This window comes from Setaria italica, chromosome III, assembly GCF_000263155.2.
Source record: "Setaria italica strain Yugu1 chromosome III, Setaria_italica_v2.0, whole genome shotgun sequence".
NCBI classification, from domain to species: domain Eukaryota; kingdom Viridiplantae; phylum Streptophyta; class Magnoliopsida; order Poales; family Poaceae; genus Setaria; species Setaria italica.
The window spans coordinates 4,201,124-4,226,229 of record NC_028452.1 but is presented as its reverse complement, the minus strand read 5'-3'; the positions used below and the strand labels follow the sequence as shown (position 1 = coordinate 4,226,229).

The 25,106-nt window shown below is 44.4% G+C and overlaps 6 protein-coding genes across 7 annotated transcripts; 1 reads left to right on the top strand and 5 right to left on the bottom strand.

The window, feature by feature from the left end:
• Positions 1-858: 858 nt before the first annotated feature.
• LOC101786830 (scarecrow-like protein 9) lies at positions 859-2,748 on the bottom strand. Its single transcript, XM_022825063.1, has one exon. The coding sequence runs from the start codon at positions 2,746-2,748 to the stop codon at positions 859-861; it is 1,890 nt and encodes a 629-aa protein (XP_022680798.1).
• A 2,503-nt stretch (positions 2,749-5,251) lies between these two features.
• On the bottom strand, positions 5,252-7,262 carry LOC111256686 (scarecrow-like protein 9). The gene is made up of 2 exons (XM_022825062.1): positions 7,167-7,262; positions 5,252-6,968 (listed from the first exon to the last, which is right to left on the bottom strand). The coding sequence occupies exons 1-2, from the start codon at positions 7,260-7,262 to the stop codon at positions 5,367-5,369; spliced, it is 1,698 nt and encodes a 565-aa protein (XP_022680797.1). The 3' UTR covers positions 5,252-5,366.
• Positions 7,263-10,000: 2,738 nt separating this feature from the next.
• On the bottom strand, positions 10,001-11,914 carry LOC101776038 (uncharacterized protein C20orf24 homolog). Its single transcript, XM_004960473.3, has 4 exons — positions 11,644-11,914; positions 11,463-11,566; positions 10,453-10,582; positions 10,001-10,369 (listed from the first exon to the last, which is right to left on the bottom strand). Exons 1-4 carry the CDS (start codon positions 11,767-11,769, stop codon positions 10,331-10,333), a joined length of 399 nt encoding a protein of 132 aa, XP_004960530.1. The 5' UTR covers positions 11,770-11,914; the 3' UTR covers positions 10,001-10,330.
• Positions 11,915-12,194: 280 nt separating this feature from the next.
• On the bottom strand, positions 12,195-15,687 carry LOC101775362 (kinetochore protein Spc25). 2 transcript variants are annotated; one of them, XM_004960471.3, is made up of 8 exons: positions 15,348-15,687; positions 15,183-15,248; positions 14,717-14,863; positions 14,455-14,571; positions 14,290-14,379; positions 14,060-14,185; positions 12,843-13,060; positions 12,195-12,685 (listed from the first exon to the last, which is right to left on the bottom strand). In XM_004960471.3, the coding sequence occupies exons 1-7, from the start codon at positions 15,574-15,576 to the stop codon at positions 12,879-12,881; spliced, it is 957 nt and encodes a 318-aa protein (XP_004960528.1). In that variant the 5' UTR covers positions 15,577-15,687; the 3' UTR covers positions 12,195-12,685; positions 12,843-12,878. The 2 variants fall into 2 exon arrangements, with proteins under 2 accessions (XP_004960528.1, XP_004960529.1); XM_004960472.3 differs by having other exon boundaries at positions 14,060-14,182; positions 15,348-15,684.
• An 829-nt stretch (positions 15,688-16,516) lies between these two features.
• LOC101774682 (PGR5-like protein 1B, chloroplastic) lies at positions 16,517-18,927 on the top strand. Its single transcript, XM_004960470.3, has 7 exons — positions 16,517-16,956; positions 17,145-17,207; positions 17,332-17,418; positions 17,526-17,760; positions 17,844-17,917; positions 18,020-18,118; positions 18,550-18,927. Exons 1-7 carry the CDS (start codon positions 16,642-16,644, stop codon positions 18,643-18,645), a joined length of 969 nt encoding a protein of 322 aa, XP_004960527.1. The 5' UTR covers positions 16,517-16,641; the 3' UTR covers positions 18,646-18,927.
• A 331-nt stretch (positions 18,928-19,258) lies between these two features.
• On the bottom strand, positions 19,259-22,519 carry LOC101774275 (receptor-like cytoplasmic kinase 176). The gene is made up of 6 exons (XM_004960468.4): positions 21,934-22,519; positions 20,839-21,164; positions 20,604-20,739; positions 20,375-20,517; positions 20,169-20,292; positions 19,259-19,887 (listed from the first exon to the last, which is right to left on the bottom strand). The coding sequence occupies exons 1-6, from the start codon at positions 21,998-22,000 to the stop codon at positions 19,469-19,471; spliced, it is 1,215 nt and encodes a 404-aa protein (XP_004960525.1). The 5' UTR covers positions 22,001-22,519; the 3' UTR covers positions 19,259-19,468.
• Between the last annotated feature and the right edge of the window lie 2,587 nt (positions 22,520-25,106).

Here is a 25,106-nt window from a genome sequence, read left to right as displayed (position 1 = left end):
ATCTATTTTCCTTCTGCTTTTCAATTATGTAAAAAAGCCCAATTACAATGTCTAGCATCTAGAGATGCACAAGTAACATGGCTTATGAGTCATAAAGATTTTAAGAGGATTTTAATGATTCTTAATATGTTTTCGGGACCCTTCTCATCTGTGAAGCAAGAGGCTGGAGCATAAATAAGAAAAAAAGAAAGAAAAATAGGCCCTTGCCATTTCCACTGGAATATAGATGGGTATCCATTTGGGCTATTCCAAATCTGAGAAGACATCAAGCAGTGACCAAGAAGTCGTCACAACAACTGCAGTGCAACGCTGCCTTTTGACAATTTTTAATTGAAGAAAAATAGCTCCTGCCGTTGTTCTTTAAAAAGGAATATGATGAAAATAAGTGCATTTCTAACACTTTACATGCATAGGAATGTTGTTTTGGTTAATACCAACTCCATCTTCTAACCAGAGCCCAGAGGTGACATTTGCTCTGAACTTCCATGCCATCAATATTGAGAGGTAGCCAACGAATTACCTTTTCAGAAAATTCTGCTTTCAGAAATGTTATGTCTGCCAATTTCATATCCGATAGGACCTACAACAACTGAGAACCCACTCACTAAAAAATGGAAGATGATTGTATAGGAAACTGCTCAAAGATTTTAGGCATTTTACTTGCCACTACTTAAGCAAAAACCAGCGTCTTATATCATCATTTCAATATCAATTCAGCCAACAGGAGAAGCAATTTGAGCTACTTTGAGACTTTCTGCTGAAGATTGCGTAGCTAGCTTGGAGCTTTGAAATTAACTAAAATTCCTCACGACATTATTACAAGTGTAATTGACTTCCAAACAAAGATCTACTTCGATCCTACTGGTTAGTATATGATTCTTTAGGTTTCCATGAAGACAGTGCATGCAGTATCCTTCCTTTCCACCCTTGCAGCAACCAGCCACTATCTTCGTCAACGACGAAGTCTTCATGATAAAGATCCTTCTTTCTCGCTACTGAACTCTTCAGAATGGTTTGATTAACAGGAAGTTGCTTGAACCCAGCTTTGAGGATTCTCACTTGCCACTGTTTATAAGTCTCTGGCTTCTCGATCCTCTCTGCACCTTCACACGCTACAACATTGAACACATCTGCTCCAAGGAGATCCCTCTCTATCAGTATCCTTGCCTCATGACTCCGTATGACAGTTGAATTTAGCATGTCAAACTGTGAAGAGTAATAAAACAAAGCCTCTCTGAATCGCGGTAGGAAGAATGGGGAATTGTACAAGCCATTCGTGACACCAATTATGAGAACCTCTGGGTTCATCCTCATCATGATACGCAATACCCTATCCCTTGCACTATCTATGTCTTCTGTCTCATCACTGAGATTGTTCAATTGGTGCAAGCAGTTGATTATGAGCACCTCGTCCTTGTCAATGTTGAGATCCTTGATGCATATATTTTCCCATCGTGAGGCAACACATTGATACTGAAAAGGTACATTGAACATTTCTGCGTACTCAGCCAACCGCTTTCCTGTCTCCTCAATCTTTTTACAGGGGCGAAAACCTGGCTCGGGTACATCTATGCCTGTGATACGAAGGTTTGGGGGGCCACCTTGTCGATTTGCAAAGCGCTGGATTAGTGATGGCCACTGAAAGCCGAATACGATGCCGAAATCAATGATATGCACCCTTGGTCGCTCCACCGATACATCAACAATGGTTTGATTGGAGTAGTAGTATGCTACCTTAGTGAAAGGGCATGCTGCAGTAAAAAGGCGGTAGGCCTTGAGCATATCTGTGGTGCTTGTTCGTCTCGCCATCAGCTTCTGATACATTTGACTTCCAGTCCCAGCTATGCGTGCCTCAAGAGCATCTACAAAATAAATTGCCAGCCTATGAGAATCATCTCCATATGGTGAAGAGTGATCCCTTATCTTTGTCACTAGCTCTCTGTCGAATGGTTGGTTATTTGATGCTATCGCTTCTGCACACTGGGTGAGAAGAGCTCTGAGATCAATTGCCTCCTCCTGTTGCTTCCTAGCACGTGATTTCACTTTCCCTTTGCCATATTCTTTGCTTTGAGCAATCTGTGAACTATCACGTGCTTCTTTTGCTTTCATTTCTCTAAGGTGGGCAGCATCACGTGATAGTTGCCCAGTGCAGAGTAGAACACTATCAAAAGTTTCATCCCGGATTGTTTCACTACCTGAAATTGCCAAATGCTTACTGTTCTTCGTGTTCAGCAACTCCAAGTTCACATGTGGATGACTCCTTATTTTGTTTACATGATTGCCCTTTTGTCCAACTGTTGCCTGTGTCATTTGTTTGGAGACAGCGAGCTCACTGCTACCCAGATCAACCACCAACTTCTCAACAATGGGGACAAACTTATTTGCTTCCTCTGCACCTTTTGTAAATTGCAAAGACAGATGGTCAGTTTCAGAACCATAATCATTGGCTATCAGGTGCATACCCTGTGCCCCTAGAAAATCATTGTCCAAGCTTCCACTGCATGCCCCTTCATGATAATTGTTGCTAATATCATCGGGACCTTGACTATCGCTATTCAGCACTATCTCCTTTGCTGGAGATGGATATACCTGTCCAAGAATGTCGTAGAAGGGCTTCTCCGTGGCCTGAAGTGCATCACGTTCTTGGTATATGATGGGCTTCTCATCAATATCCTCCTCCAGTAGTATTCTATTTATATATTCGAGAGTCATATTTGAGTTGATCTCGCAGTATTCAGAGCTGTCCATTGGGCTAGAGCTTTGCTGAATCTAACAGTTTGTGCTTTACAAAGATGGACCCAATGTTTTGTAAATGTTTCTTGACCAAGCAAAAGAAAATTTGCCTTCCCAAAACTTGTACCTTCTGAAGTCCTGTGTAGAACCTGCAATTGAGAATTGATAAATGTGTAACCATGCTGTTAGTTCTTCTGTCAACAGAACAAAACTGAAAGCCCTGCTCTATCGCCCTTATTCTCCTACTTTTCGGACCCTTGATCTAGGCGGTGCCGTAATATGCTCACTCATTGGCTAGTTCCAAAGTAATTTGCATTCCTTATGAATTGCTAAAAAGGATAAAAATGTTTGAGCAACAATCCCAGAACTAATCCAAAAGTTTGGAGGCAGCTGATTCCAATCACGACGAATGATGTCAACCCCCTCTTTTGCGCCTAACTTGACTCTGATTCCCCCACTATGAGAGCTGATTCAGGGGCTAGTTCAGCTACAGAATGGAATTTACGAAAGCCCGTCTTTCCAACTCAATGTATTGCCCTTTGGGACCAGGATCTGACGAGGAAGTGAGAGAGGGGACACCAAACATAGGTGCGTACCATTGCCCCAATCCAATGGACTATGTCATACAGGGAGGAACCCATGGAGGTTGGGACAGAAAGAAAGCAGGTTTTGCTTCTGCTTCCTTCGAGCTCTCACAGCAGTCTAGAAGTCTTCCCCAGGGCGCTAAGCGAGAATTTCTGTCCTCAGGACGTGGGGGAGCTAGGTGTACATAGTTTTCACAAGATCAACTGACCAGCAAAAATAAGGCTATCTTCTTCTATAGTTCCTTGCCATGCAAAGTCATACCTTTGGCAAACATACTTGGAACTCTGGAATGGCACCTTAGTTAAGGAAAATGTAGATGTATCAACAATTTAGCATATGGAATGTTTAAGCCGCATAGAAACATAAAATTCAAACAAACTATAATAAGAAAGAAGTGCATTTACAGTAAATGCTGCTGCTTAGTCGGTTGCTGTGAACAACAAGCAAAATTACACAAGTACGGACCTGTAGCTTTCTTCAATGTCCCCAAGGCGATGATGGAGGAAGGCCAAAAACCATAAACATGTTTTGCGGGCATGGAGAGTATTGGCTGTCTTCTGGTCTTTAAGAAAGGGGCTTGGGTTTCTCATTGTGCATAGGGTGAGCTTTTCTTGTCGATGCATTTGGGAAACTGTGTGGTGCTGTTCTTGGACTTTGCTTCTTGTTGCCTTTTTCTCAACATCTTTCTGTTTTATGGAAGGGTTTTTATTTCTTGTATACCTTCTTCATGGCTTATTTCTGATCATAGAAAGCATGATTGTGACATGAAGGTAACAAGATTGTTCTCTCATATGCATCCAAGAAAAATGGTTTTCTGGTAACGCTTTCTGTCACAACCTAGGCAGCATTATTATTCAGCCAGACTGGGGGGGGAGGGATTGTGCCTGGATGCCTCAGAATGTGGTCGTAGATTACAGAAAGATATTCCTTACAGCTTGGGGAATGATGATTAGAAATCAAAAGCAACAAATTATTGTATAATTATGTGTCACATTTGTGTGGTCAACAGTAACCCTTCATGAAAGACCTCAGAAAATATACTTAGTGTACCTTTTCCACCAGAAGCTTATGGGAATGCAGACGAAGTGATCGATAATACAGAAATTACCATCAACAGTATAATTTACTACTACCTACATTTGAAATGAGTGGGCGTGTTAGGATTTTAAAAAGTTAAATTATATGTATGCTTAGTGTATTAAACTTAGTTGAATAAGATTTGTATTTCAAAGATGTTTCAATACGGCATTGATTTTATAGCAATTGATGATATATTGTAAGAGAATTGATGGTTAAAATATACCGCCAGACTTTCAAAAATCTTAATATAACTACTAAAAATGAAACTGAGGGAGTAGTAGACGGTTGGAGGTGGAACAATTGTAGATCAAGGACATCATGGGAACTATATAACTCCTGGCTCCATCTATTGATTGATTGTGTCACCTTTCTTCCTTGGTATTTAGATAATTGTTTATTTATAATAAAATTCGGATGTTCTTTCTACACAATATTTACTTTTGCAGGGCAGATATGGCATTTTGTTTTTAATACTTTGTTTACTTTCACTGTGAGCAGCTATGCATGATTTATCTGCTGCATACACAATGGAAAATTACATCTCACAGTCAGGGTCTCCCATAGATGAAGAATTACATCTAGTGGGCCATGATCTACTTTTCATGTAAAAATGTCAAGCTCCAAGGTTTAGCAGCTAAAACTAATGCATACATATTATAAGACGCGAGTATTTAAGATGACCGTTTTGGTTCTTCGCTGTGGCTTCTGGACTTATTTATCTGTGAAGCTGAAGTATGTATTCAACAAAAGGAAAACAGGCTCATAGAACTTAAAAGAACAATCCGTTAAGAACATATAAAGAATGACAAAAACAAAGCATCACAGCCACCTTCTTTCATTTATTTTCCAGGATTTCCTTTGTTATAAAACATGCAGAGTATCAAAATCAGAATTACATCTCTGGACACATTGTGTTCAGGAGTGAATAACAAGATAATGCTAATGCACAAGGGAACTGTTTGAATCTTTTACTGATCAGTACATGATTCATTGGGCTTCCATTTGGATATTGCGTGCATCACTCTCCCTTTCCATCCTTGTAGAAGCCAGCCGCTGTCTTCATCAGCAACAAAGTCCTCATGATAAATCTCTTTCGTCATATCTAGTATTGAATTCAAGATAGCTGGATCGACAGGAAGCTGCTCGAACCCGGCCTTGAGGCACCTTGCTTGCCACTGTTTGTAAGTTTCTGGCCTCTCAGTCCTCTCTGCGCCCTCACATGATATGATGTTTAACATTTCCCGCCCAAACAATCTCCCCTCTATCAACTTTCTTTCTTCATTATCCCGTGGAATATTTGTATCAAACATGTCGAACAATGAGGAGTAATGGAACAGAAGCTCTTTGAAGCGTGTTATAAAGAAGGGAGAACTGTATGATCCATTCACAACGCCGAGAATAAAGACCTTTGGGTTCATCCTCCTCATGATTTTTAGTACCCTATCCCTTGCACTATTCATGGCTACTGTCTCATCACCCAGAGTTTTCATCTGGTACAAACTGTTGACTATGAGCACTTCACCCTCCTCAATGTTGAGATCTTCAATCTGAATGTTTTCATATCGTGAGGAAATGCCCTGATATTGAAAAGGTACCTTAAACATGTTTGCATAATCAGCCAACCGCTTCCCTGCCTGCTCGGTGATCTCCAAGGTGCCGAAACCTGGTCGAGACACATCTATACCTGTAATCCGGAGCTTTGGAGGCACTCCTTGCTCAGAAAACTTCTGGATCAGTGACGGCCATTGTAAGCCAAAGCACATGCCAAAATCGACGATGTGCACCTTCGGTTGCCCCCTGGAGGCTTCAAGAATAGTTCGGTTGGCGAAGGTGTATGATACCCTGAGCAAAGGGAAAGCCGCAAGAGAAAGGTTGTAGATCTTAAACAATTCTTCATCAGTTACTCGCTTCGTCAAGAGCTTGAGGTACACCTGTCTCCCAATCCCAGCCAGGCGTGCCTCAAGGCCATCCACTAAGTAAAAGGCCAGCCTCTGAATGCAATCTCCATCTGGTGAGGAGTGCTGTCTTATCTTCTTGATTAGCTCAGTGGCCAACGGACGGTCGTCAGCTGCTACAGCCTGCGCACAGTGGATGAGGAGAGTTCTGAGATCAACCACTTCTTTGTTGATCTGCCTCTTACCCCGCGACTTCTGTTGAGTTGGTCCTTTGCTTTGACCTTTTGTTGAATTCATACTTGCTTGCTTTGCCATCAATTCTCGTAGGCTTCTTGTTTCGTTAAAACAATCGAGACGATACCAAAGCAGATGTCTGTCAAACTTTCTGTTTTGGCTTATTTCGCAAGTAATCGTATTTGCATGTTGTTTACTGCTTCTCCCTTCCCTGGTGCCCAAGTTTTGGGTACATGGATTGTTCCTGTGGTCTGTGATCTGAAATACTGCACATTTGCTCTTCTCGACTTCTTTTGCCTTTGTAGTCAGTCTGCAGATGGAGAGCTTGTCACTGTCCAAATAGATGACCAATTTATCAAACCCCTTTGCATCCTCAGGACCTCTTATGATTTGCAAGGCAGGGAAACCAAATCTAGTGGCCCTACCAGTGCTTGTCAAAGGCTGATATGGCCGAAAAAGACTCCTGCCATAGTTATATGGACTCAAAGGGGCTGGCAATGCATGTAGCATGCTAGGACTGCAAATGTCACTAGTGAAGCTAGTTCTGCGAGGCCGTTTTTGATAATTACTACTACTACTCTCATCTGGGTCATCCACTTCATTGTTGCTACAGAGTGGTGGCCATGAAGGCGGGTATACCTGCCCTAGAATATCATAGAAGGTCTTCTCAGCAGCATGAAGGGCGGCCTCCCCTTCATGCAAGCCAACCCTCTCATCGATATCCTCCATCAGCATCCGGCTTATGTGGTGAAGAGCGTTATCGTTTGATCTGATCCTTTGGTAGTCGGGGTTAAACCCTGCAGAAGTCTGAAGTTGGCTTTGTCTGAGGTTGCTACTGACATTATACATTCCAGGGATGGTGACCAGGTTGGAGAGTTGTGTGTTTGATTCATTATTGGTTGGCTGGGGAAAGAACTGGGGATCAGACCGTCTGTAGTTATGCGTTGTGATGAGTTGCTGTTGGGAAGAAGAGCAAGAGCCATCATATGGTTGTTCGGTTGTTGTAATGGTGTGCAGGTCATCAGAGAGAGGTTCAATCACCATAGAGTTTATTCACCACACAGGGAGGATTTTCCCTTCAAACCTTTATACAAAGATGATTGTTCAGAACCCCACAACTAATGTCCAGCTTCTTCTCTGCAACAGGGAAGAGAAAAAAAACTAGTTTGCATGAGACTTGAATTTTCTCTAATTTCTAGAACTCAGAAGACTGCATGCACCTAACACTAAGTAGTTTAAATGGTTTGGGAAGAAAAGGTTTTACAAGAAAGGTCATTTAGGTCAGCTGCTTATACTAAATCACAACCGGTAAGTCCAATGCGTGCTTCTAGTTAATTGAGGTGATAGTGCTTAGGGGTCACTTAGTGGTACCGATGTTATTAGTTAACTGAAGTGTTGGTAATGATGGGCCACATTGGTAGCATTGATATTCTTATATGTTGGAGGGATAGATTTATGCAAAAGGAATAGGAGCCATTGGATGCAGTTGATCGAATGGATGTAACTGATCCGTTACAATATGATTGGTTAATATGGAAAGGAAAGGAACTGGTGTTTTTTTAATTATTAGTATGGATAATTGTTTAGTATGCCATGGTGGGGCAACATGTGTAACTCTACCTGTTAAAGATCTTGTGGTTAGCATCAGTTACTGAATTGCAAATGTAAGAACTCAACTTATAGCACTTCTTGCATCAAAAGGATGAATCTTGATTTTTCTAATTTTATTTGAACTGCAGAATCCATTTATGCCAACTTTTGGACATGAACAACAAGCATTGAAAGTACTCTGCAGTCAAGCACATACCTTCGCGAATCAGCAACAGCACCGATGTCCAAGTCCTTGCGTAGAAGGTGGCGGGGAGAAGAGGGCATATGTTTGTTCTGTGTAGGCAGTCAGGCTTTATAGAGATCATGGTTGAGACTTGAGATGTCCCATGGTATTGCGACACTGATCACAGAGTCCGTGGTGTCGATGTAAACTAAATAAAATTGTCATGTCCTCTCCTCTCTGGCGTTTCCTTGTAGCTTTAAGTTCTTCTCGATGGAGACATTCAGGATGGAGACAGAGAATGCTCCAGATTGTTGTCACCACTTTGCGTAAAAAATTAGGCACAAATTGTCTTCTCATCCTCTTTATAATTCAGCCGCTGCAGTTTGAATGATCGATAAGAGGCGAAGATTGGGAGGAAAGAGCAAGAGCGATTGACCAGCTGGTTAGGATTCAGTGCTCTTGCAGGAGTTTGACAAGACCATCCGCCCAGCAAACTAGCGTGGGTTTATATCCTGACAATAGGCGTGCTAGTTCTTATAAAACTTGTTATCCCTATAGGTGAAGTCATGCATTATGACAAAAATGGCTCCTAACTTTGCAGATCGAACTTAGAAATGTGAAGGACTTGAGAATGCCCCAATACTTGAGAATGATACTATGTACTCCCTCCGTTCCAAAAAAAGAAGTAGAAATTAAGTTGCAACTCGTGGGATATAGGAAATATCAGATAATGGCCCAAGATTAACGATACCAGCCTACTTTCCCCTGTGCAGTAGATGGACAGCGGATGCATATACCTTTTGTGCGACCTCCAGATTTCAACCAACCTGTAGCAAACTACAAGGCACTCGGCATCTAGACAAATATATATTTGATAAAGTAGACGAAGTCGCAACATATTACGTAACAGCGTCCATAAACCATGAAGAAATGAACTTTTCCTTACGATGATGATGAAAACTAGAGTGATGGACTGGCAGCGACTGTCGGCGACAATAGGTACAAGATGCAAGTACAGCTAATGGTGCCAAAAGCAGAGTAGAAACAGATGCATCCAGGTTGGGACGGTTGAACCAATAAAAAATCATATCTCATCCTTTTCTTCCAAAGAAAGAAGAATCAATCGATTTTACTAAAGCAAAAGAGTTTAAAAAAAAACTGGAAATGGCATCGATGAAACAGATGCAGATGTATATGCTATCTACATAATTGTCTAAGCAGATTCACTTCTCAATTGTTCATCATGTTGCAAGGTTGTTCAAACCTGGTGCTCCATCGGGGCTTTTGTAAAGACATTTTCATTTGGTGCTGGCCACTCTGTTAGCCAGGCATACCTCCATCATCTGGTGCAATCTTTTCCACGGAAGATTTTTCCTTTTACAATTCTTACCTTATTGGAGATATTCATCATGCAGCAGTCTTCAACATCGCTTTGGAAAAGAAGCCCAGGATGTATTAGACCAGAGCTCTTGCATTGGGTTTGAGGAATGATGCTTCTGACCAAACAGATTGGAACCTATGCAAAGGCAAAACGTCCTCTTATCACCAACTCCAGTGGAAAAGCATATTGATACAGTCGAAACATGCAGTTAATGATTTCAAGCTTCCTCCACAATTGTTTCAAACATACGTCAGTATAGATTCTGCATGTCACCAATCGATACAGTGTCTTTAGATTTCTGCAAGACAGTATGATTCATTTGACAAAATAAGCTGCCTGACAGTTCGCAGAACAATTGATGTATTAAAAGTTGTACATCGAATTCACAGCTTGATGCAATTGAATATTTTTTACTGCAAACTCAGATCAATTCATTTTCCCCTCCGATCAAAGATTCCATAGGCAGTGTTCTACCTCGCACTGAGCTAAACCCATAGTACCAAAATTAGGGTTTGGGAAATAACATTACAACTCTGAACTGATACAATGCTTGTTCTAAAATGCTCCTTAATCTACACTGTTCTGGTGAGTCTCTTCTGGCTGGCACGGTGAGCAAAGGTCGAATGCTATGTGCAGCAAAGGAGCTTCTCAAAAGTGAGCCAAACTGTATACTAGAGTCCATGAAAGCTGCAAGCAACAAAAAGGAAAATGAGGTGTCAATGACTAAATTGAGATTAGTTCCTTTTCTTTTGATGAAGTAGAATAGTTACCAGGAAAAGGGTGAAAGAAGCAAAAAGTCCCTCCTGAAGTAGTGCCCCATGGCCTCCATATTCTTCCTCATCAATCTTCAACACGTATGCATAGTACCAATAAATAATGCCCGTAGAAATAGCCATAAATCTGTAAAAGGCCACATAATATGTTATGATAAAACCATAGTAACAGCTCACGTGCTGGTGTCAAATAAAGATCAGCCCTAAAGTCATCGTACTTTTACAGAGGCGTGAAAAACAGTAGCAACAGATAACTGCATTTAGGTAATGGAAATAAAGTCATTTGCTATGGCAATCAGCAACTCTGATTGCTTAGCATGCATCCGACACTAAAAGCAGGTAATCAACCATTGCTCTGTCCTGCGTGTCTTTTCCCGTTGCTAAAGCCATATTAAAAGTATCATACGACTCCCTTGATCAAAACTCATGCATTTACAACCCGAAAATAGTCAAGAGCCAAAGAATATGTATCCAAGTACAAAAAAAGGTCAGACTGAAAAGACACAGTTGTTTGTCAGTGCCGTTTAGGAATTAGAAGCGAAAAATAGCCAAGGCCCTGCATCCTACAGAGGTAAATGGCAAATTCTGCTAGTGTACAGACAATCAGAACCCAATTGGCAAGTAAACACAAGAGGTAACAACAGATCTGACCCCACATATGACTGCTGATGGTGGTGAAATCATCCCTCCCTGAAGTAATAACATGAGGAACCGAGGATTATTACTCTCCTAAACTCCAATTGTCTTAGCACTGCCAGCTTAACATTAATTGTGCTCGGTCGCAATGTCCTTGACACATCTAAAACTGATCTGATTTTAATCCCCAGCAAGGGTAGTCATCCCCTGATATATAATTCTACCGTACAAAGAGCTTAACTTCACATATCCACGCGTGTTCGCTCCATTGTACATGAATTGCATCTAAGATTAACCGAGGGAAAGCTAACAGATCTACAGTGTAAGACTGGAGCTTTGGGAAGATAAGGGAGAGGTTGGGGGGTACTCACAGCGCGATCCAGACGGCGCCGACGAGGGGGACGGCTCCCCAGAGCAGGCCGCAGATGAGCCCCACCGCCTGGCGGATCCAGTGCACCGCGTCCAGCAGTTGGTCCTGGCAAAGCCGAGCCGAGAGCATCAGCGGGCAGCTACGCAGGAGCCAAGATCGGGAGCCAGGGCGGCGGGGCGTACCTTGTCCCAGGAGGCCTCCGGGTCGAGGTACCTGGCGAGCTTAGAGGAGAGCGCGTGGCCGCCGTTCTGCTGCTGCGCCTGCGCCTGCGCGCGCGACTGCTTCGCCGACGACCTGGCCTTGGCCATCGCTCTCTCCGCTGGAAGCAGATGGAGCGGCGGCGGGATGCCCGAGGCGAGGTGGGAGATGGGATCGCGGCGGCGCACGTGCACGGGGCAGTCCCTTCCAAATCGAGGCTGGGCAGTTAAGCTGGAGGTGGGCGGCGGCGCTCCCTTCCTTTCCCTCTTTTTCTCTACGGCTGCGCCCCCCGCAACGTTTTGTATTTACATTTATGCCCCTGGAGGGAGTGAAAACGAAAATCAGTACTACAGTTAGCTGGAGGTGGAGACACTGATTGGGTTTACTTTTCACTGGGTGATGCTTGTTTGACGTCATCATCAAAGCATAAAAAAGAACATGTTATGTACCAACCTTTTTAACTTTAAAAAAAGGTACCAACCTCTTACTTATATAAGATAAACCTTGCACAAGAAGAGCACATTGGTGCATTCAATATAGTAGATTAGAGCAACACACTTATACATAGAGTGGCCAAAGTGTATACTCACCCAAACACATACTAGGGCAATTAGGCATGCATGAGTAGTAGGCCCCTCTGTTGTACTTGGGGATACACTATTATAGTATCATCAAACAATCAAGGAAACGCCCACATGCAAATTCAGAAAACCAAGGAGTAGCTTTCTACTCATGGTTGTGTAAATCTCAATGACATTTACCATATACAAACAGCATTAACCAGAACACAACTCATGAACTCATCCACTAGAGCAGAGTATAAGAAAACATTTACAGGCCGAGTTAGCCACTCTGCCCAGCCAACCAAGCCACTCATCCACTACGGCAGAATCACCACACTATATCAGGTATCAGCTAATCACTCGGTTCCTTCTAGGCTTGTACCAAATCACAGGCAGAAGATGAGGAGGATTCATCAGCTTGTCCAGGTCAGAATCTGCTTCGTTTGCCAGCTCACCACACTCCCTGCACAAACAATGCAAAAACCGTGAAATGGCTACACAGCTGCGGTTTCCTTTACCCTCTAGTATCAATGATCAAGAATAGAATGGCAAAATGCCTTTTCCTTTTGGGAAATTTATGTCAAACGCATAACATAAGCCTCAATACTGCTTTGGCTTACCTCTGGATATTCACTAGCCGGTCTAGAGATAGACAGTCAATTTGCCCTGGAACGTAGGGAACGGCGCAAACTGCCAGGAGATGCTGCTGATAGGGCTGTGGCTTCTCTCTTAGCGGGAAGAGACTGCCTCTTGTTCTTGCTTCGGGAATGGCTTTGATTGGGAACATCCTCACTTCTGCCGTCAACTGAAGTCACCATGGGAGATGTAGGAAGAGTCCCTGAGGAATGCAGTGACAGAAATTAAAAGATAAATTTGAAAAAAGTACAGAATCGTGCACTTTAATCTGGGGTTGTACAGAAGTTCATTCCATAATGGGAAAGAAAAGTGAGACCTGGTTTTTAAATTGGAAATCATGCACTGTATTATTTGTAACATTAAAGTATACTTTGGAAATTCCACCAGAACCAAAACTACATAAAAACCAACCCATAGAATATCTGCAATTAACAGTGCAGTGTTTCATTTATGTACATATAAATGGTGTATTTGAGACAAAGTCACATGTTTACTTGGGAAGAAAACAGGTCTGCTCTGCTTAACCCCATTGCCCCTTACTAGCATTTGGTTAAAAAAAAAAGGCAGAAATTCATGCTACTTATTGTACTTGTAGAAGATGTTTATGAATCTGACACTTGTTCACATTATTGTACCAAGGATATAAATTAGGAAAAAGTCTATTTTACTACCCTCACCTATTTATTTTGACCACTTAACCCCCTAAGAAAAATTTAGGCACATTTTACTCCCCCAAACTATTTCATTTGGTCCAATCTACCCCCTAATTAGATTTCTCTTTTTTGTTTCTTCGCGTACAAATTGAATTTTAATTTCAGATTTTGTCAGTTGACTTATAACATGATGCTCCATGTTAAAAAAATATATTAGAATTTTTTCATGATTACTTTTCGTACAGTTTTGTATATCTAAGATCAATTTCACATTAAATATTCCCAACCTATGAAAATAACCATGAAAAATTCTTAGTATAATTTTCTAACATAAGGCATCATGTTTTGTATATGCTCACCAAATTTGAACTCAAAATTCAACTCATACACGAAGAAACAAAAAAGAGAAATCTAATTAGGGGGTAGATTGGGCCAAATGAAATAGTTCAGGGGAGTAAAGTGAGCCAAAACTTTGTTCAGGGGGTTAAGCGGACAAAGTGGATAGGTGAGGGGAGTAAAATGGACTTTTTCCTATAAATTATTGGTACCATTCATGGCAGAAGACTGGAATTTCTCTCTGATGATCCTTAGAAACTTGACTACATGATCACTCAAATTCAAATCCTTCACCAGTTCCTCAACATCCTTGATGTGCGGATCACATTCAAGCACTGCTGTGACAGAAAAAATAACTTTAAGAAAACTGTAAATGTGAAAAATGGAGAATCGGGTATCAACAAAGGCACTTGACCAAATCTCATAAGGAGCTTCAACTCACAGTTATATCTATCTTTGTCAAAATTTATGCAAAATGAGTATTCCTTCTCTGGACTTTGCGGGTCAATCTTGTTGAAAACAAACTTCACACCTTGAGGAAGAAAACAAGATGCTTGTTATACAATCCTGGAAGCCAAGCGCAGCATGAAATTTGTCTATTGCTTACCTTCATCTCGTCCAACAATCTGGAAGCCAAGAAACTTCCCATACCATAGAACAGCTTCTTCTATCTTCTCCCACAGTGCCGCATCTTCATTACTCTTTGCTTCAAGTGGTTCAAGTGCTGCCATAGGCCATAAATAAAGAATATCACTGGACTGGCATATTACTTGACGTATTTGTGAGTTGTGTTGACTTCTGTGAAGGATCAGCCACAACAACCCCACCAAAAAGATGAACGTAGCATGGGAAGACTAGAGAAGGTGTACCTTGAAGTTGCTCAGATATGACTGCGGTGCGTTTATCCCTCTTGTCCCTCAGATCTGCAACCAAGTTACCGAGCCCCTCGACCATAGCAGTGGCATCTGAAATCGACTCGGTGGTGAGTTTGCCCTTTGATTCCTTGCACGATTTAACTGCAAAGGGCCAGTGGAGTTTACAAACACCAGATTTCAGTCTTCATAGCATGGTCTCATGAACCAACCAATTGCACAATCATCTATGAAGATTAATGATGCAATGGGAGCAGTTTTGGGGTCAACACAAGACATAAATAGTGCGCATCATCAGAATAACATAGGGGGTTGTGTGTATGCATTTTCAGGCCCCCAGCCGTGAAATTAAGTATTGCAACCGAAGGGGAAGGAACTGAACTGTACAGTCCTGAAATACACTACATTTGGGCATCAACTGCCCAAAATGTGTCGGAGAAAGGAGCTAGAAGCCTTCACGTACTGGAGAGAGTTTCGCTGAGCTGAGATTGGAGGTCGCGCAACTGATCCTTGAGTCCTTTTAGCTGCTCTGCACCATACAAAGGAATCACTCGAAATGGGGTTTTCGCGGGCCTGAGGTGGGGATGAGGGGCAGCGGGGAGGGAAGGAAGGGCGACGCGGCAGTTACCTCGGGTGCCTTGGCGCGGGAAGGTCTTGAGGGCGAGCGAGAGGGCCGACGATACGGCAGCGGACTCCGCCTTCCACTCGCGGTTCGCCGCCATCCGCCCCCGCAGCGCCGCCGCCATCTTCTTCCACCGCGGATCCAGCGCTCCCGCCTCGCCTCCTCCAGGCCCGGCGGCGATGGGGGCCACCCGCTCGCGGGAGGCTGCCAGCTGCTGCTCGGCCGACGACGCCATCCGCTGCTCGACTCAACCGGGCCCCGCACTCCGACGACGACAGCGGCCGGTCGGTGCCTCCGGATTTGCGCCTTTGCGGCGGCGAGCGAAGAGAGAGGGAATTCTTGGTTTAGTTTTGGAATTGGGGTTTGCGAGTCGGGCCGGGCCGGGGCAAGGAGATCCGAAGTTGATTGAGCTGGGCTCAATGGTTGGCCTATACTTATGGGCTGATGGCCCATGTTTAAGGTCCATAACTCCGGATACACCAGGCCACCGCACTGACCACACAGAGTTCTCTCTTAAGGTCGCGAGCCGAACGTGTCTCGGCTGGTGAAGTTCTCGCAGTGGATGTATCTATCAGGATTCGAGCGCTGGACTCGACACTGATGCTATTTTTTTATTTATTTTATAATTTAGCTCGTTCTTTCGGAGGTACTCTAGGTAGAGGTAAGGTTGCACGCGTGTATTCATAGGGATGAGTATACGTGCGTATATAGGAGTGTCCGCGTCTTTGTGCTTTGTGATTCGAAAGAAAAATTCTCTCCTTAAGTCAAACAAGAAAATGATACTACAAATCAAAATTCGAGTGAAATTTCTCTGCCAACTTCTACCACTAGTTTCCATATCCGTCGCTAAACAGATGGTAAAGACTGGAACTTGGATGAGATAAGATCGAATGACTGATCTTCCATAGCGGAAAGACGGAAAGTGGAAACACACAGCAAGACGAGCAGAACAGTTGTTTGCAAGGAGCAGCAACACCAGCCATAGCCACTGATGGCCACCGGTGTAGGCAACTAGTCATCACTTCACGTAGAAACGGACACGAAAGCCACTCTACTCGCCACACCAGGATCCCTCCCCCGCCCGTAATCTCGTATCGGCCGCTACTACCCCGGGCTTGTGCGGTGACAGCCATCCACCGCCTGCTGCTGCACAAAAGATCTGGCCCGTGTGACGCTGTCGTCCCGTTGAGCGGAGCCACACGTTCCTTCCCCAGTTCTCCGTCGCGGCGCGCGGCCGGTATGTGCCCTCCACGCAACCGCCACTCCCTCGGTTTCTTGCTCGGAACACGACCGCCAGTTGATGCCTGATTTGCTTGCCTTCCTGCTCACTCTGCGCCGCGCTCCCTTCCCACGCATTCCCCCCGTCGTCCCACCCCAGCACCAGCAGGAGAGGCCCACGAAGAGAGCGGGCGCTGCCGTTCAGCTTCGATCTATGGCCGCCGCCGCCCCGGTGGCACCCGGGAGCGGTCGCGTCAGCCGCCTGCGCCCGCGCCCGACCCGGGTGGGGCTGCGCGGCGCGGGGGCGGTGGTGGCGGCGGCGGAGGGGCCGTCCTGCCTCTACGTGGGGCCAATCGAGACCGCCAGCCAGGAGAAGCTCGAGGCGCTCTACCACCAGGTGCGTTACTACTTCGTTATTATTGCTCCGTTTGATTAGTCATTTCGCCTGTCGGATTCTAGAGGAAAAGGAAGATTTTTTTTCCCATTCATTATCACAACATCCAGCCCAACATGTCAATTGTTCTTCCGCAATTGGATTGGATTAGCCGTCTCCATTAACATGTCGAGATCTTCAACACTGTGCAGGCCAGGGATTCCTACTACAGCGGTCAGCCATTGATCGTCGATGACATGTTTGACAAAGTTGAGGTAAATTCAGACCTTCAGCTCACTAAATCAATTTAGCCGTCCGAATCACCTGTGCTAAAGTGATAGCTACCTCTCCACGAATAAGCCTTCAGCTTATGTTCTGACAAACCAATGAACCCTGCAGCTGAAGCTCCGGCTTTATGGCTCCAAATCCGTTGTAAAGTACCCCCGTTGCAGCCTCATAAGGCAGTCAACGTATGCCGATGCTGAGGTAAACTTTCACATTTTTTTGACGCTTAAAATGTGTTCCCGTTCCGTCAGAACTAAGGCTATTGGCTTACACTTTGATGTTTCGCTCGGCCTTTGGGTATAGGGCAGGAGGACCAATCAATGTTTATGGCATTATCAAGCATCTGGATGTTGCTACTCCTGTTTGGCACCTCAGCCTTCCTTGTTCCCAGTCTCTACACCCTGAACCTTGCGTTTGGAGATGCATTCGGAGCAAGGCACCTCTTGTACGGTGCAGAGTCCCTTGATGCGATAACAAGAGTTAACGACTTGGCTTTAGTTGGATTGGGCTATCTGGTTGGTTATCCCATTGCATCTGCGTCCGGTGAGAATGCTGATATATGGCATCTTTCATATGTGATATCTTAATTTCCACACATGGGTGAACCATCTGATTGGTTTTTTCAGTTGGTGCACTGCGAGGCTTACTGTCTAACAATTTGGTTGCACTGAAAGGCTCCTGCCCGAATTGTGGTGAGCAGGTCAGCTTTAGTTCTAGTAATGATAGTAATCAATTATCATTCTGCTTATCATCTATCTATAATCGTCTGGCAATCTGAGAAACTTGAGCATGTTGCTGTCAGGTATTTGCATTTGTTAAGACAGATAAATCCATTCGAGCACCTCATAGAGCAGAATGTCATGTCTGTGAATGCCCATTGGAGTACCGCACCAAAATTGAGGTATGTCAAAGACCGGTCATTTCCATACCGCTTTGCAGTGTTGAAATGTATAGTCGTGTACCTTTGAAACTTTGGGAACGAATTTATGTTATGTGGGTGCAATGGCATGCAAAACAATACAGTATTCTTTGTCAGGGTACAATACTGTGAAATCTGCACCAAGTTCTTGCAGCATCACAAAATTATGTTGTTCCTTTTTATACTTCCTGTACTGAGGTTTCAGGTCCTTAATTCTCTGGCACATTTAACATGGATAAATGGGTACACTAAATCACTAATGAAGATACAATAAAAACTTTAACTTAGTGTAGGAGCTTTGGTTCCAGATTTCCTTAAGGTTTGGGAGTTGAACTATTTAGTGGACCTATATTTTTTTGGCATCACAGAACAAATATATATATATATGTTTTCCTTGCGGTGTTGCTGTGCAGAAATCGTTGTCAGGGCCTAGAAGAACCTGGGTCTACGGCCGAGTTTATCTAGTGAAGCAAGGGCATCCTAGGAAACGGAAGTGGATAAACGACTAAAGTTCCAATGGCAGCTGCTGAAGAAAGTTAAGATCATCTTGTGAGATAGCACTCTTCTGATCAATTGAATCATTTTTCAGATGCCACTCTTCTTGATCAGAAGGGCTTATTGTGTACGAATCCATTGAAAGATTGATCAAGCCAAATATTTTTGTAAAGCATATACATTCCTTTCTGAGATTTCCAAATGCTGCAGATGAACCCATGTTGCATTGTATTCTTTTCTTTTTTTCTGTTTTAGATGAACCCATTTTGCAATGATAAACACCACTCAGGAGGCTACGAAGTTGTCCTTGCTATCAGGACGAAGGGTCACTGAAAGGCTGAAACTCTGCACCAAACATGTTTAATCATTTGACCAAAGATGTGTGTTAATTAATCTGTTCTGGATAGCGCAACATGTACGCATACTTGTTCAGATGCAATCAGCGTTATAAAAGTACATATATGAAGTTTTCAGGGTTAGTCATTGGGCTCTCAGCTTAATTTGTACAGGACAAATCTGGAACCTGTGTTGATGCCTGATAGCACTTTACTTGATCAACAGCATCTGTTTTACGCTGGAATTTGACATTAATAAGATGAACCAAAGCAGCTCGCAGAGTTTTAACGGTGACTGAGCTTTTGGCTTGAACAAAATTTCATAAAACTCCGAACTGGATGTAATTATGTATTTACATAGTGTACTTTACAAAGACTTGAAAAGATGTAAAAACTATATGATAAACACAAAACATTCAGAACTCTTGCCTCTTTACAAATCCCTCTATGAGCCTATTATGTCACCTACACCTGCAAAAGAAAAATAAAATACTCTAGCCACTCAAACTGGTTTTGGAGAAGGGGCAGGCTTCCCCTTCATGGCCACTTTCACGCCATTGCTGTCCAAGCTCCGACTGCTTGGCCTCTTCTGTAGGTGATGGTGCCCTCCCTCCTTGGTGTCCTGGAGCTGTTCCAACGCTGTTACCACCTCATCCATGCTGGGCCTTTGCCTGGACTCCACTGAGAGGCATTGCAGTGCCAGTGCTGCAGCCTTCTGGGCCCTAGCAAGGGAATACTGGCCGCCCAGACGGGGGTCCAGGATGCGAAATATGCGCCGCTTGCTTCTCAGGTATGGCCTAGCCCACTCCACCAAGTTGTGCTCCCCGTTTGGGCGATTCTTGTCCAGTGCGCGGCGTCCTGACAGCATTTCTAGGAGTACTACTCCAAAGCTGTAGACGTCACTCTTGGTTGTCAGATGACCTTCACAAGGTTAAACGAAATTGGTTAGTAAGGTTCTATAATTAGATTCCAAATTACTCTAAGATTGGCTTTAGAATACTCCATAGGGAATGGCAGCAGTATAACGGTGGACAAAGTGTGAAATGAGACCGTAAAATTCGTTCTACAATCCTCACAATTCAATTATATTTCAGATAGGTGTGCTTAAATTTTGGCAATACAATTTCAACCATTTGAGTGTGATTGATAACTCATGATACAAGTTGCATATGATGATTTGGAAACTGGAACAACCGCAGTACCTGTCGCAAGGTATTCCGGAGCTGCATACCCATGAGTCCCCATCACTCTGGTGGAGACATGACTCTTGTCACCAGTTGGACCATCCTTCGCCAGCCCGAAATCAGAGAGCTTTGCATTGAAGTTCTGCAGAAAATTTATCACTATGAGCTCAACAAGTAAACTATTATGTTGGTCCAAAAGGATAAGACTATTGAATATTGCATACCGCATCTAGAAGAATATTTGAGGTCTTGAAATCACGATAGATCACTTTAGCCTTATCACTGTGGAGAAAGGCAAGACCTTTAGCTGCTCCAAGGGCAATTTTCATTCGTAGGTTCCATGACAGCGGCTGGAAATGGGAGCTCCCTGCATATTGCGACATTACAGCATGATTCCTTCAGAATTGGAAAATAGCATTTTGAAGCTAGGAGAAGAAAAGGCCACATGCTTACTTCTGAACAGATGATTTTCTAAACTCCCACGCGGCATGAACTCATAGACAAGGAGACGCTGTTCATCTTCTAGACAGTAGCCAACGAGCTTTACTAGATACGGGTCCGATAACGTTCCAAGGTAATTCACTTCAGCCTGAACATCAAGGAACAGCATGTCATACAGGATGCAAAAATGGCAAGGAACAACAGGAGGCTTTTGCCCACCAAACAATAATTCAATGTAGATACTAACCAGCCATTCCTTGTGACCCTGGTAACCTTCCTGGTTCAGCCTCTTGACAGCAATGACCATCCCTGTGCCTGGCCTAGTTGGGGCGAGTGTCTTCTCATCGATCCATCCCTTGAAGACCGACCCAAACCCACCCTCGCCGAGCACACTGTCCGGTCTGAAGTTTCTGGTGGCAGTCCTGAGCTCGTTGAAGGTGAAGGCCTTGACGTTTGCCGACTCCAGGATTTCATCCTCGCTACGTGGGGTTGGAAGCATTGATGCTGACGACGCATGGCTGCTGGAGCTGCTCAGGGCTACCCCATTCCTACTAGCAAACTTGGAAGTTGCCCCTGCTCATCATCAAGAAAGAATAGAGTTTCAGCCTCTTTCAAAAAAAAGAAGAAGAGTTTCAGACTTCTGTGTGTAATTAAGTTCCAAGCATCTTATTACTAAGTATTTAGGAGTATTTGGTTTTCTTTCCACGTTTTAGGGTGCAAAGAAAAGTTCATGGGCGAAATTGCAGTTCAAAGGTCGCACAAAAAGGGAGCTTTCCTCTTTACTTCCTTTAAGTTTGGCGTAGGAACAACTGAACTTTCAGCGCGGCAGTCAAGAACATTGAAAAGGCGCTGGGATTTAGCTAAAAAGTTGCATCAAAATTGAAGTTGGCGCTCACCATTTGACAAGTCATATAAAGTTGGTTGTACTAGCAATAGCATTTACACTGGATACAAAATCATCTCCTAAAATGGAAAACGAAAGGTTTGGCCTTTGTAGGTGGAAGGATCCAGGAGGAAGATCCAAGCTGAAAATAAACTGGCGGTTTTCTTTTGAGCACGCGGGGGGCAGCGCTAGGTGCCAAACTACGCGATCACGATCGATCGATCCTACACAACGATGTAGCCTGCTTCCTGCCTTAAGACAATAAAAAAAATTAGTGGAAGGGGATCGGCATCAGCTAGCAGGGACAGTAGCTAGCTAGTTTCCAATTGAACAGAACAGTGGAGGACAAAAGAAAGAGCAAAAGATCGACACGAAGCCATGATTGATTGAAGAAGAAAAATAAGTGATCCGAAGAAGAAGAAGAAGAGGATTAGAGAAGGTAGTCGAGAGGGAGCTGACCTGATGGGGAGAAGGCGCTGCGCGAAGGGCTGTCGGAGCTGATCTTGGCGCCCCAGCAGTTCCCCATGGCGACGCGGAATCAATCGCCTCGGTGGAGAAGGCGCCGGCTTCCGGCTGGAATCGGATCGGATCCCGGAGCTCGGAAATGGATGGAGCTGCCGCGGAGCCGGAGGAAGCGCCGCTCCGAGGAACGGGAAACTGCAGGCGGGCTCCAAGAATCGGCGGCACCAAATCAGAGCTCGCAGTCGCAGTCCCCTCTCTCCTAACTGAGCTCGCAAGAGGAGGGAGGGGGAGAAGAGAGAGAAAGAGGGAGGGGATAGAGGAGAGAGGTGGGTGTCCGGCAGAAAAGGCGACGGCTTTGCGCGGACGGATGAAGCAACCAACCGAAGCAAGGGGATGGACAGCAGCTGGCTATCCCTTTCCGGCTCACGCCCCCCGCGTTGGCCTCGAACCAAGGGGGCTCAACTTTCTCACCCGCCCGGCCGGTTTCCAGAGAGAGAGAGCGCGAGAGAGATACAGACAGGCAGGCGGCGAGAAAGGTAGTAGAGATGGGGGTGGGGTGGGGTGGGGATCAGATACTGCCTGCCGCCGCCGCCGCCGCTCCGCTTCTAGAAGGGGAGATAGGGGAGGAGGGAGGGAGAGAGGCAGCCATTAATGCCGGGGCGGGGAAAGGCAGCGAGGGGGGGGGCGGGCAGTGGTTGGGTCAGCCAGGCGGGGCCCGTTGCCGGTTTGGCCTCGTTGCAGCCCAGCCAACCGAGCCGGCTTTTATTCGCGCCCACCTCCGCGTGCACGCCCCATGACAGGTGGGGTCCCTACCTCGGCATGCGGGGCCCGGTCTCAGGTGCCGCGTGGCCATCCGATGCGGCATCGGACGGACGCGACGTTGTCCAAGGTGGGCACGCGATCCGTCTCCTTTTAAAAATCCCCCCGGCCGCACGCACCACCGTACGGCTCTACGGAGTCCAGAGGGGCGCAACTTGCTGGTTTTTTCAACGAAGCGTTTGTTTATTCGAAAACGAGTTGAATTCAAATTTGTTTTTGGGTCACCGGGTCTGACGTTTATGGCCTGCGACGCCGAGGAGAGACGTCCGTACGACGTCGTGTGAATCGGGTTCCCCCCCGGCGTCCATCTCGCCTTTTTGAATAATCGGAGGGATCAGGGGATCAGCCGCCGTCTTTATCACCGTATACTAGTAGTAGTGCTATTTAAATTTGTTTCGTTTTGTTTGTTCTCAACCGCCAGCAGGGACAAGGTCGTCTCAAATCCCAAAGGCCACGCACATGTTCACACACAACCATACCGTTTTCCCGTGGGCAAAGTTTCGAGCGAGTACGAAATCAAACCAGGAGTAGGTGATGGTAGAATTATTTTACCTATAATAATAGCTGGACGTTGCTGATGATAACCTCGCGCTAGCCATTGCTGATGTTTGAATGGGAGTAACTAGCTAGGGACTTGTTTAGTTGTCCAACTTTGGACAACTAAAATTACTGTAGCGCAACTGTAGTGTTTTGTTTGTATTGTGAATTATTGTCCAAATATTGACTAATTAGGCTCAAAAGATTCGTCTCGCAAAGTACAACAAAATTGTGCAATTAGTTTTTGATTTCGTCTATATTCAGTACTCCATGCATGTACGGCAAGTTTGATGTGATAGTGTCAAAGTTGGAATTTGGGGTGAACTAAACATGGCCTAAGGTCATTAGCGTCCGAGAAAGAAGAGAGCGAGATGTGCGTGGTGTGTACTATGGACAAAACAGAGCTTTTTTGGCACGGCCGCAAAATCGCCCCATGTGATGATGCAACTGCGCAAAATTGCGATAGCGACGGGGCAACCACTTGAATTTGAGACATCGAGATGGGGAGATTATCTATAATCTATATTAATTGCGCTCAATCAAGATTATATCTAGCTATTTCACCAATCAGATCATCAACTGCTCCCTCCTCCGGTCGACATGCATGACGAGGAAGAAGAGCCTCGGAAGAAATAAAGATTAGTAATGCTCCTATTAGATTATTCTTATTATTCCTAGGTAATATATAATTGTGTGGCGTTAACTACTCCAGGAAATTGGTAAATTAAAGACTCGAATCTCATCCGTCGTTTGAAAAAAAAAATGGTAGTAGGTTGTCACCTCCTCATCAGTTCCGGCCTCTCCCTTGATCGTTTACTGGAGTACTCTATACACGCATGGAAATGGAATGGTACTAGAAATAGGGGGCGCGGCGTTGCCGCGCCAAACACGGCCTAGTAGCACGTCCAGGTTGATGAGCTCCATTGTGCCGTTTAAAGGATATATGCAATTAGAGTATGCTGCTACACGCATTGAACTGATTTCCCAACAGATGACTCCTATGTTTATACTATGAAACTATGTCCCATCCATATGCTCCTAGAGGGCTGATTGCTTCAGAGATTTTGGCCATCCCGGTGTATGCAAGAACGAGTGGCTTATCCTCAGTATAAGTAGATACACTGTCATTTGTACGGAATAAGCTAAAAGAAATGAAAAATAGATTAATCAAACTTATGTCATTGTCATGCCTAGGGCAATATCTGAAGTCAGATGTGGATAATGTGGATTAAGTTTTGCTAAAATAACTAAAGATCGCAGTTTTTATATCCACTTGAAAATAACTTTCCCTGTTGCATATCATCTGATATTACTTTTGTATTTTCATGTATATTTAATCAATTTGGGGAAAAGAACTGAATTTTGCACGTCAGGAAAATAACCATACCAATTCAAAGTGTAACAACTAACAACACTGCTTAACCGAGAATTCCCAATCAGAGCTTTCGGAGGTGCAGAGGGGATGCCATGCTTTGCACGGTCAACAAAAAGGGGTTAGCTCTCGCAACTCCAGCAGACCCTCTAAACAGTCCCCTACTCTAAATTTAGAGGGTCAAGTAAAAAAAACGTACTCCAGCGGACCCTCTACTTGACTCCCTATTTTGAGGAGGCCTCCAAATTTCTCCCTCCACATTCCATTCCTGGGAGGTCTCTAGGGAGCCTTATATCCATGTGGACTATTGCTGGAGTTGGAAACATTTTTGTGACCCTTATAAATATAGAGAGAATCCCATTTGTTCTTTATGGGCTTTGGTTTGAAGGCTTGCCGCGCAAAACAGAGTGAATTTATCTCGAACCCAGCTAATCAAACAAGC